The following is a 12,465-nucleotide window of genomic DNA, read 5'->3' as shown; positions in this document are numbered from 1 at the left end:
TTAAATTTATACTTTCCATTTCATTTTCTCTGTGGTTCTTTTGCATATAAGCATAGCATTTCCCTGTGCATATATATATATATATATATATATATATATATATATATATATATATATAAGTAAGACATATATATATATATATATATATATATATATATATATATATATATATATATATATATATATATATTATCTTAGAAAGGGTATCACGAAGCAATGTCAAAATTATTCATTCAATATTAGCTATTTTTAGTTAGATGGCTTCATATACGATAAAAATTCCAGAAAAAGAAAACAGACAACTTTTGGTATAAATACATACGGTAACAATTCCAGAAAAAGAAAACAGATAACTTTTGGTATAAATATATACGATAACAATTCCAGAAAAAGAAAACAGACAACTTTTGGTATAAATGTACGATGACCCTTTTCTGATTTTATGACGTTTGTTGATATCCGTGTTGTTGATGTCCTTTGGGAACCCCTGACACTGTTCGCAAATTTCAGATTTTCATCTTATTACAGTTTCTCTGACGTAGGAGACGTCTTATGTCGAAGTATAGGATATTCTCCCCTACTAGGGCGACAGGTTAGTGGCGCTCCACGGCGGCCTTTTAAGCCTTTTAAGTCTTTTAAGCCTTTCGAGATGTTGTTAAATTGGTCTTCCAGGTGTTTTGTTTTCTCACTTGTGTTGAGGCCATTGTAACCTTGAAGAGTAATACCTTATATATTTGGACACTGGGATAATAGATCTTGTAATATTTTGCGAGTTACTAATGAGTTTTAGCGATGGGACGTGATTGCAAAATATTTGGCCAACACCTGACCAATTAATGCAGATATGATTTACAGTCCCCAGTAAACTTCCCCAGAAGGCCCTTCGTAAAACAGTGCAACTATTACTCGTAGCCCTCGTAGGGCCCTCCATAATAATATAGATATGACTCACAGACCCATGAGGGCCCTCTGTATTAATGCAGATATGAATTACAGTCCCCAGAGGGCCCTCCGTAAACTTCCCCAGTGGGCCCTTTGTAAGACGATGCAAATTTTACTTGCAGCATTTGTAGGGTCCTCCATGATAATATAGGTAAGACTCACAGACCCAAGAGGGCCCTCTGTATTAGTGCAGACATGAATTACAGTCCACAGAGGGCCCTTTATGTAAATACAGATATCCCTCATTATTCAGGAAAATTCTTCAGGCAATCAAATAGTACTTTGGATTGAATGGTAATAATTTCCCTACGATATTTAATATGCTATTCCTGCTAAACAGGCCAATAATCCAATTTGAATATATGGACTTTTGATGATTATTCTTAATTAGGCCAAACGTTAAAGCCTTTGTTAACTTTCCTAGTCCTTAGTTGATGTTTCACAAATCTTTCACAACGTACCAGAACGAGTCATCCTGAGGTAGATTTTCTGGCCAAACCTTGAGGTGAATATAGCAGTTAATGTTCATGAGAAAGTAGCCTAATGCTTGCGTGATCTTTTCATTTCCATTCTTATACTAAAGATTGGTAATGTGTTGTATATAACTTTTAGATCATTTGCCTATACCGTTTTAAAGAAACCAGATCTACTTATCTAAGTAAGAAAGAGGCATTGTCTGAGCTAGATCACTTTGGGTCAAATTAGATTTGGGATGTCCAGGTCGAGCGAGGGGTATAATTTTAATGGGTGGAGCCTTTGTATATCAGCGGCCAGTTCCCCCAACGAGCATAAAATATGGACACCAACTAGACTAAACTAACCCACTTAACCTACAAGCCATGTCCTTACCTACTTACCTAATGAGGAGGGCGGCTAATGCCCCCCTTACAACTGCTGTATTCTTTAATCAGCCATCATCATACATACAGGTGGCTGCTATCATACATACACCCCAATGGGATTTATTTCAGATTTTCTAGAGGTTTGGTAAGTAAGAACACATTGTCCTAGTTTAATTCAATTAAGTAGGGACCTCCAGCCAATGATTAAGGATAAGGTCTGTTCAGTTAGGTTAGGGGAAAATGTCATTTTGATGTTTAATAGTGATGCAGCAAAACACTACGCACTCAAGCCCCTTTTATGTTAAGTAAGGTTTGGAAAGGTTTGTTATCGTAGGATGTATTCTAGTCGATGTAAGGGCGATAGGTTTTTGCTTACTTGACGTGGACAACTGTTCCGTAGTTTTACCATGTTGTTTAGCCAATCATAATATCAGAAGTTCTCATGATCAATAATTCTAAAAATGCATTGCAGCTATATTATTAAATTACATTTTCTGACTAGTGAAATATAAGACTGTATAGCTCTATCATCTAAATATTAAAACTATACTGTTTCTCCCTGACTGGGATTAAAGTTCAAATGCCTCTGGGCCCCTAGTCCTAATTATTGTGGGTTGTGATACCCTATTGGAAACATCCCTTTCTAGAAATCTGCTGGACTGGAGTTCAAGCCTTGCTCAAGCTCGATAGTTTTTAGTAGTATCTACAACCTCACCATCCTTATGAGGTAGGAATGAGGGCTTTTGTTCCCCTTTAGGTCTAGCTGCTGAATGATCAGCAGCCATTGCCTGGCCCTAGCATGATGGAGAGGGCGCTTGGGTTCTGATGATGTGTAAATATGGTTAGTCTCTAGGTCTAGGATATTATCTTGTCCCTTGCCTCAGCTGTTCATGAGCGACCTTTAAAACCTACCTTACCGTGGGGGTGAAAACCCATTTAACCAAACCTTATTGTGGGATTTGGGACACTTTGGACCAGAAGCAAACACACTTCTACTTTATTCAATGATCTTCATGCATATAGTAGTACCCCTGTACATATAATCCGATTCATTCATTTATAAGCCAGACGGCTTACTTTATTCGCGTGGTTTACTGATAGGTAACAGAGACATCTGTGAAGAGCGCAAATCGTGAATGCATACTTGGTGTCTTATGGTGGGTCAACTCATAACCCTCCCTGAAACATGGACCACTTCCCACACGTGGTTGACTAACATACTAGGTAAGCGACTGTACCTCACTGCATTGTTTTCATGTGGTTTCTTTCTCGGCATTGCATTTCATATTACTTTTCAGAGGTAATTGTACATCATTAACATAGCTTCAGTACAAGGTAAGATGACTCATAACACAAAAGTCAGTGCCACACCACCCGGTGCATAAGTAAACACTGTTGTTCGTGTCTAACAACACTTGTTGGTACTGTAGTGTATATTACTGTAATTTATATATATTAATATCACTACAGTATAACTATATGAAAGCTATGGCACTATAACATGATGGTGTTGTTATAGTTTTCATTATGAAAATGATTTTGATAAATAAAGAAATTGTATTGATGATACTCTTTGTTATTATGTGCGCATAGTTTTGATAGTGGCAGCTTGAGATAAGCTTATCACAACCAAAAGTTGAAAAAGTCACATTGTTAATTGTTGAAAGGCACCCGATATTGAAAATCAAAGTTCCCCACAAAAATGCTTTAAACTAACTTGAAAAGTCATGAATTTTTCAATATTAAACTTACCCGATAATCATGTAGCTGTCAACTCTGTTGCCCGACAGAATTCTATGGAGGGATACGCCAGCTATCACAATACTAGAAGGGGGTGTTCTTACCAGCGCCACCTGTGGCCAGGTACTCAAGTACTTCTTGTTGACACCTCCTCAATTATTCCTCTGTCGTGCTTCTGACAAGACGTTCTGGGATACGCTTATGTTCTTGGAGTATTTTCACGACTTTGGTGAAGTATTTCTCTTTGATTTCGGCTGTCGCTTTACTGGAAACTTCTATATTAGCTTAGTTAGCTTTTGGAATTAATTTGATTAATTATGGTGACGAGAGAGTATGAACTCTCGTTCACCTTTCAATGGCCGACCCTTCCCTTAGACGGAAGTGTTGGTGTCTAAGAGAGTATAGACTCTCTTTCTTAAATTTGCTTAACAAAAGTTATAGATTTATTTTATATCTCTCCGCCTCTTATAGGCCTCTTCGATTAACTTCCTTTTATTATAAACTTATTAAAATTAATTTTTATATTTGTTTATTTTCGACCTTCCTAATAGTAGGCGGTCTTTTCTTGGTAGAAGTTAATTATCGTGAGCCCGTCATTTCGGTTTTACCTGTTAACATATTATGCTATTTTAAGGTCTTTGAAAGAATTTCTTTGATAGTCTCGTACTTTTTCAAAGTTGAACTAACGTTTTGTTTGTCTCGGCAGTTGTTGACGTTCAGAACGTTTCAACTTGCACTCTATCGTTACGATAGAGAAAGAATGTTCACGGTTTCACATTGCAGTAAGAGTAACCGTGTCTAGCGTTTTGTTCATTCTTTCTTAACTTAATGGTTTTGATCCTATTAAGGAACTTTTCTTTTTGGGAAATATTTCAGTTTTTTCCTTTAACAATAATATGTTTTAACGATATATATGATTGGGCTCTTCTCTCAGGTTCTAAGTCAAGAGAGAGAGAGAGAGAGAGAGAGAGAGAGAGAGAGAGAGAGAGAGAGAGAGAGAGAGAGATAGAGACGGAGGGAGAAAGAGGATAAACGTTTCCCTCAAGCCTGCCAGGCGTACGAGTAACGTCGTTATCGTTTTGCTCTTATCCCTAGTCTCTTTAGGGGAAGAAACTAAACGTTTCTAGAGTGATCTAGTGTTTAGTCTCTTTCCAGCCACTGATTTTTCTTTCATTAGATTTTTCTGTTACATTGTAATTCTGTTTTCGCAATTACTAACTTTTGAGAAGGATAGAATTGCGTGTTTCAGGTACAAACCACTTAAAGTTTCGAGTTCAGTGAAATAAGTGCAAACAGAAATCAAAGTGATAAGTGATTAGTGCAAAGTATGTCAGTGTTATGCGTGAGGGTACTTCTGTGCGTGCCAGTCGTCCTCCCAGTCCGGGACCTCTTGCAAGCTCCCAAGCCCAGGGGAGAAGCAATGTCGAAGGGCATAAGGGTTCGGCAGGCCTTGATCGGCGCACAGAAGTATCCTCGGTGGTTGTGGGCGTGTCTTACAGAGACCGTCACTCCCACCCGCAGACGATTGAGCCCTTATTTTGCTCGTCTGCAGAAGAGATTTAGAGGAGAAATTAAAGGCAGAGTTACGCTGGTCTCAGGTCTCAAGACCTCTTAAACGTAAAGTCCAGACCTATGCCAGACGTACGAAGTAAAGTTCAACAACCCGGATGCAGTCATTGGGTTAGCTCTGTCTCTCCTCAGTCATCAGTTTGTCGGGCTGAGAGTGCGCCTACACTCCCCCCCCCCCCCCCTATGCTCGCTCCGCCTGATCGCAGTACCACCTGCCAGGCGTACGATGTTGTGGACTCTACTACAGTCCATGCAAGCACAGCTTTCGGACCTGATGCGTGAGTGTCGTGCTGAGAGTGTTACACCTCCTCCTCCTCCTGCACCGGTGGTGCACCAACCGCCTGCACCCGTTCAGCCTGTGCTGCACCCGCCTGCACCGGTGGTGCACCAACCGGCTGCACCCGTTCAGCCTGTGCTGCACCCGCCTGCACTCGCTGCACCCTGTCGCAGCACCATCTGCCAGGCGTACGATGTTGTAGACTCTACTACAGTCCATGCAAGCACAGCTTTCGGACCTGTTGTGTGAGTGTCGGGCTGAGAGTGTTGCACCTCCCCTGCACCCGTTCAGCCTGTGCTCAACCCGCCTGCACTCGCTGCACCCAGTCGCAGCACCATCTGCCAGGCGTACGATGTTGTAGACTCTACTACAGTCCATGCAAGCACAGCTTTCGGACCTGTTGTGTGAGTGTCGGGCTGAGAGTGTTGCACCTCCCCTGCACCCTTTCAGCCTGTGCTCAACCCGCCTGTACTCGCTGCACCCAGTCGCAGCACCATCTGCCAGGCGTACGATGTTGAACCTCTTTCTGTGTTCGCTGTTCCCAGTGTTGTTCAGCCTCAGCCTTCTTTAAGGCAACCTTCGGTTTGGGATCAGGAGGATTACCCCACTCTTCCTCCTCCTCCCCTGGCTGCTCCACCGGTGGTGCAACTCTCGGTGGAGGTACAACTGCTGCACCGAGCTCAACCCGTGCACCCTGATTCTGCACCTTCCACTGTTGTTGTTCCAGCTCGTTCTGACTCTGCTGTTCAGCATACCTTACCTCCATTTTCTAACCATGGCAAAAATATGAATCATGAGTTATGAATGTAAGGTAAACATTATGTTGATTTTTAAACCCCATGCAAGCATGCATAAAGCACTCTAGCACTGGTCATGGAATTTCTGAGAAATGTTAAACGCCATGCACACGCTCTGCTTTCGATACAGCAGGCTCTGCTTATTACATGCTCAGCATTCAGCATGCTCTGCATTCAGCATGCTCTGCATACAACATGCTCTGCTTACAGCATGCTCTGCTTTCAGCATGCTATGCATACAACATGCTCTACATACAGCATGCTCTGCATACAGCATACTCTGCTTTCATCATGCTCTGCATACCTCACCGCATGCTTCTCAACATATCTTGGGTTGTTGCCAACTCACTAGACTGTCAAGCAGTTTCATAACGTTGCCTTCTAGTCTGCTGCTTTTGCACCAGTGAACCCTCACTCAGAGAACTTAGCTTTTCTAGGATAAGGTCCCTGTAGATGAGAAAGTTCTTTTCTCCCTCCTTCTGATATTCCCTTGAGGACTCTGTCATTTGGAGGGAGCCTTTAGCTGCATAACCTCTTATGGACTTTTATTTAAGCATAACATGCTTACAGGGAAGGTAATGGTTCCACTTCAGCCGCTAATCCCGTCTGTTACCACACCTGCTCCCTTAGACCTTGAGCTGTGTTGCATGACATGCAGTCCAAGCTTAGTCCTTGTTAGAGGATTTTTGTTTACGGAGTCAATGTGTCACGGGGAAGACGTTCAACAACCAACAGAAGGGACTTGTTGTGACGCAGTGCGGCAACCTCAGCAACCCGTTAAGGAGTTGTCTGTACGACCCAGATAGTCTAGACAGCTTCGGGTTGTCACTGTACTTCCTCGCTTGCCCATGATTGTCAGTTTACAGACTGTGCAGCAGTATCATGATCTTGTGTCCGGCTCCGTCAGACGACTGGCTTTTAAGAGCTCCCACAAGTCGTCGCTGTCTGGAGATTTTCAAATGGACTATGGATCTGACCAAGGAACTGGGCCTCCTGGTCAATTTTGAGGAGTCTCAGCTCGTTCCATCCCAGACCATTGTTTCCTTGGGTATGGATCTTCAGAGTCGAGCTTTTTGGACTTGTCCGTCGGCCCCAAGGATCTTCCAAGCCCTAGAATGCATCCAGAGCATGCTGAGAAGGAACCGATGCTTAGTCAGGCAGGGGATGAGTCTAACAGGGACACTTTCATCGCTGGCCCTGTTCATCGAGTTAGGGAGACTCCACCTCCGCCCCCTTCAGTATCATCTAGCTGCTCACTGGATAAAGGACATGACGCTAGAGACGGGCTCAGTTCCTGTTTCCGAAGAGATGAGGTCTACTCTAACGTGGTGGAAGAACAGCATTCTTCTCAAGGAAGGTCTACCTTTGGCTGTTCAGACCCCCGACCACCGTCTCTTCTCGGACGCATCGGACACGGGCTGGGGTGCGACACTGGACGGACAGGAATGCTCGGGAACATGGAATCAGGAGCAAAGGACACTTCACATCTATTGCAAGGAGTTGTTGGCAGTTCATCTGGCCTTGATAAACTTCAAGTCCCTCCAGCTTACAAGGTGGTGGAGGTGAACTCCGACTACACCACAGCCTTGGCTTACATCTCCAAGCAGAGAGGGACTCATTCGAGGAAGTTGTTCAAGATCGCAAGGGACCTCCTCATTTGGTCAAAGATCGAAAGCTCACGCTGGTAACGAGGCTCATTCAGGGCGATATGAATGTCATGGCAGATCGCCTCAGCCGTAAGGGTCAGGTCTTCCCCACAGAGTGGACCCTTCACAAGAATGTTTGCAGCAGACTTTGGGCCCTGTGGGGTCTGCCAACCATAGTTCTATTCGCTACCTCGATGACCAAGAAGCTCCTCTTGTATTGTTCTCCGATTCCAGACCCAACAGCAGTTCGCGTGGATGCCTTTCTGCTGGATTGGTCCCATCTCAACCTGTATGCATTCCCGCCGTTCAAGATTGTCAACAGGGTACTTCAGAAGTTCGCCTCTCACAAAGGGACACGGTTGACGTTGGTTGCTCCCCTCTGACCCGCGAGAGAAGGGTTCACCGAGGTACTGCAATGGCTGGTCGACGTTTCCCAGGACTCTTCCTCCTAGAGTGGACCTTCTGCGTCAACCTCACGTAAAGAAGGTACACCCAAACCTCCACGCTCTTCGTCTGACTGCCTTCAGACTATCGAAAGTCTCTCAAGAACTAGAGGCTTTTCGAAGGAGGCAGCCAGAACGATTGCCAGAGCAAGGACGACATCCACTCTCAGAGTCTATCAGTCTTAATGGGAAGTCTTCCGAAGCCGGTGCAAGGCCAATGCAGTTTTCCTCAACCAGTACCACTGTAACCCAGATTGCTGACTTCCTGTTACATCTAAGGAACGTAAAATCCCTATCAGCTCCTACGATCAAGGGTTACAGAAGTATGTTGGCAGCGGTTTTCCGCCACAGAGGCTTGGATCTTTCCTCCAACAAAGACCTACAGGACCTCCTTAGGTCTTTTGAGACCTCAAAGGAACGTCGGTTGTCCACTCCAGGCTGGAATCTAGACGTGGTCCTAAGGTTCCTAATGTCATCAGGATTTGAACCGTTCCAATCAGCCTCTTTTAAGGACCTCACATTAGAAACTCTTTTCCTCGTGTGCTTAGCAACAGGTAAAAGAGTAAGTGAGATCCACGCCTTCAGCAGGAACATAGGTTTCACATCTGAAACGGCTACATGTTCCTTGCGGCTCGGTTTTTTTGGCTAAACGAGCTTCCTTCCCGTCCTTGCCCTAAGTCGTTCGAGATCCCAAGCCTTTCCAACATGGTGGGGAACGAGCTAGAGAGAGTACTTTGCCCTGTTAGAGCTCTTAAGTACTATTTAAGAAGGTCAAAACCATTACGAGGACAATCAGAAGCCTTATGGTGTGCTATCAAGAAGCCTTCTCTACCAATGTCTAAGAACTCAGTTTCTTACTACATCAGGCTTCTGATTAGAGAAGCAAATTCTCATCTGAAGGAAGAAGACCTTGCTTTGCTGAAGGTAAGGACACATGAAGTGAGAGCTCTGGCTACTTCAGTGGCCTTCAAACAGAACCGTTCTCTGCAGAGTGTTATGGATGCAACCTATTGGAGAAGCAAGTCAGTGTTCGCATCATTCTATCTCAAAGATGTCCAGTCTCTTTACGAGTACTGCTACACCCTGGGTCCATTCGTAGCAACGAATGCAGTAGTAGGCGAGGGCTCAGCCACTACATTCCCATAATTCCATAACTTTTTAACCTTTCTCTTGAATACTTTTTATGGGTTGTTCGGTCGGCTAAGAAGCCTTCCACATCCTTGTTGATTTGGCGGGTGGTCAATTCTTTCTTGAGAAGCGCCGAGGTTAAAGGTTGTGATGAGGTCCTTTAGTATGGGTTGCAGCCCTGTATACTTTAGCACCTTTGGGTTGATTCAGCCTCCAAGAGGAACGCTGCGCTCAGTAAGGAAGACGAACTTAAAAAAGAGACAGAGTAACGGTTCAATTCGACTTCCTTACCAGGTACTTATTATTTCATTGTTATTTGAGATAACTGTTATATGAAATATGGGATACTTAGCTATCCTTTAATCTTGTACACTGGTTTTCACCCACCCCCCTGGGTGTGAATCAGCTACATGATTATCGGGTAAGTTTAATATTGAAAAATGTTATTTTCATTAGTAAAATAAATTTTTGAATATACTTACCCGATAATCATGATTTAATTGACCCTCCCTTCCTCCCCATAGAGAACCAGTGGGACCGAGGAATAATTGAGGAGGTGTCAACAAGAAGTACTTGAGTACCTGGCCACAGGTGGCGCTGGTAAGAACACCCCCTTCTAGTATTGTGATAGCTGGCGTATCCCTCCATAGAATTCTGTCGGGCAACAGAGTTGACAGCTACATGATTATCGGGTAAGTATATTCAAAAATTTATTTTACTAATGAAAATAACATTTTTCAGAATGTGATTATAGCTGATGAAATTGAATGCCTTGTAATCCTGGCCCTAATGTGACCCTGATCCCTGACCCAGTGCCAGTGTTCCCCATGACTCTTGTGCCAGGGGGCCCTGGATCTGTTCCTCATCCCTCAATGTATGGTTGTTGTTGATGGAATGGAAACAAGAACTTCATATTTGCTGGGGAGAGGTGGACGCTGCTACCACTTCGTGGTGAAGCTGACTGTGAATCTGTGCTTCATTTGGGAGGGCATGTCTGTTTGCAGGCTTCCTCTTGCTTTTGAGTGTCGATCATGGCCTACGATGCAGTGGGAGGTGTATTCCATGAAGGGAGGAAGCTTGTTAGGCATTTGTTAGAGTCAGACTGGACAAAGCCCAAGAAGACACTGGCGAAGGCTGCAGCAGCCACTGTCTCCTTGGGGCTCTCAGCTCTGTGCTTACTCCCTTGGATCAGTCCGTGGGAATTACGCTGCAGGGGCTAGGTTAAAGCGGATCGAAATTGGTCTTCTTTTGAGGCTTTCTTGTGGGGAACCCTGAGTTGAAGTCCTTCAGTTGTGACCGTGTAGACTGTTGACAAAGAATTTACCAAAGGAAAGCTTGGGCTTCATTAGGTCTTACAGGTAGGCCTTCCATGACCATTTTATGGGAATTGGTAGACAAGGCTACTTCTTCTCCACGACCCCCTAGGTGGCACCAATGGTGAAGGATGTGGTGGTTCCCCTTAGTTTCAAGGAATCCCGTGGTTAGTAAGACTGGCTTGGTTGCCCCTGTTCTGGCTTGCAAGGTGGTGGCATTTGGCCTAATAGGGTAAAAAAAAAAAATTGTTCCCCGTGCCCCCACTGTGACCCTGATCCCTGACCCAGCACCAGTGTTCCCCATGACTCTTTGGCCTGACCCTTGTACCTGGGGGTCCTGGGTCTGTTCCTCCTCCCTCAGTGTAGGTAGTTTTGCCTCCGGACCCTCTATTTCCGGTTCGCGTGGCTTTGTGAGTGTACCTTCCCCTTCCCCTGCGACAGTGTGCTCAAGTGTTTTGGCTCCTGTTGGAGCAACCCATGTGGGTTCTCCCCCACAGGAAGTTTCATCATTGATGGTCATTCAAACCATGCCCGCTGTATTTGCAGAGCCAGGAGCAAGAGCCAGGAGAAGGAAAAAATGTGCGCGTTTTTCATCCTCATCCTCCACCACCTCCTCCTTGTTGTCCTCTTCGTGCTTTGAACCCTGGTGACTCTGGTTCCAGGTTCCCAGGCTACCCTGGTAATTAGCCGGGGCATGTGTGTATGGTCCTGTACAAAGTCTGTTCCAAGGTTGATGGAGGATCTGCGGCAACTTTCATCTCCCTTCCTTCCTGGACGTGGAACATCTGCTCCTCCCTCATTTGAAGAGTGGCTCTTGATAGAGGTGATGGTACCATTCGGGACTGTACTTAAGTGTATGTGAGCTTTATTTGGTCAAAAATGTGGGGAGGTAGACCTTGCTCCCTGTGTCTCTGAGCAGAGGGCCATGGTTGCTCCTCTGCCTCGACCCGCCAGGGGAAAGGCACTGTGTGCCTCGCTGTGTGCTGTCAGGTACTGCATCTGGAGATTTTCTGTTGCTGTAGGCCTACCGTGCATTCGTCAGCCCCCTTTTACGTGCCTGGTTCCATCATGGGAAGGGAATGGTTGTAGTCGTGCAAAGGAGTTGAGTCTCTGGAGGATGCTGCTTCACCTACGCCTGTGTCGGCGGACGAGGGTGCTCAGGAACCTCGGACCGCTGTCCGAAGCCCACGAAAGCTAACTACCCTGAATCAGAGAGTTCCTCTATGAAGGTCCTTGCACTCATTCATGAGTGTAATGGGCTGGGGGGAAGTGACTGTGGCTCAGCCCTTTTGGTACACCTCAAGGATCAAAGCCCTCATTTAAGCTACCCTAGTTGTATCTTGTAGGCTTTAGACTAAGTGAATGACCAGATATTAGGGTCTGAGAATTCTCTCCATTTCGGCAAGCCAAGCAATATCTTGCCATCCCCACTCTGCAGGGGCAGCTCTCACTGGAGAGACTCAAGGCCTCTGAGTCTGCATCCATGGAGGCTTCAGCCTTAGCCTCTCTCAATGTGTCCTAGCTCGACCGTTGGCTGGGGTGGCAGTGACGTATTTTGGAAAGTCAGTGGGGATGTCAACCCCAGAGGCATTGGGAATAAGGTGGTTGCCTTCCTAGCCCACCAGACAACGAACCAATGGGCTAACTTGGCGTTGAAGAGGTTAACCCAGGGGTGGCGTCGGGAAAGTTGTCAGTACGTGGGTTACGTCTCTCCTGCCTAAGAGTGGAGTGAAGACAGTGGTGGATTCCTGGATGAATACTTTGTGTG

At 45.0% G+C, this 12,465-nt stretch overlaps 1 protein-coding gene across 5 annotated transcripts in view; it reads left to right on the top strand.

Annotated features, from left to right (window-relative positions):
* Positions 1 to 441: 441 nt before the first annotated feature.
* LOC137619582 (deubiquitinase DESI2-like) overlaps positions 442 to 12,465 on the top strand; it is a 71,342-nt gene continuing 59,318 nt past the window's right edge. For 2 of the 5 annotated variants that reach the window (XM_068349747.1, XM_068349744.1), the window contains exon 1: positions 458 to 592. Coding sequence is in view for 1 of the 5 variants with exons in the window: in XM_068349742.1 (XP_068205843.1) it covers positions 553 to 592 (40 nt within the window). In the remaining 4 variants the exon portion in view is untranslated. Of the gene's footprint in view, positions 593 to 12,465 lie in introns of all 5 variants that reach the window. The other 3 variants (XM_068349742.1, XM_068349743.1, XM_068349745.1) reach the window with 3 other exon arrangements.

This window comes from Palaemon carinicauda, chromosome 26, assembly GCF_036898095.1.
Source record: "Palaemon carinicauda isolate YSFRI2023 chromosome 26, ASM3689809v2, whole genome shotgun sequence".
Lineage (NCBI taxonomy): Eukaryota > Metazoa > Arthropoda > Malacostraca > Decapoda > Palaemonidae > Palaemon > Palaemon carinicauda.
The sequence above is the reverse complement of the archived record's forward strand: the minus strand, read 5'-3'. Positions and strand labels throughout refer to the sequence as shown.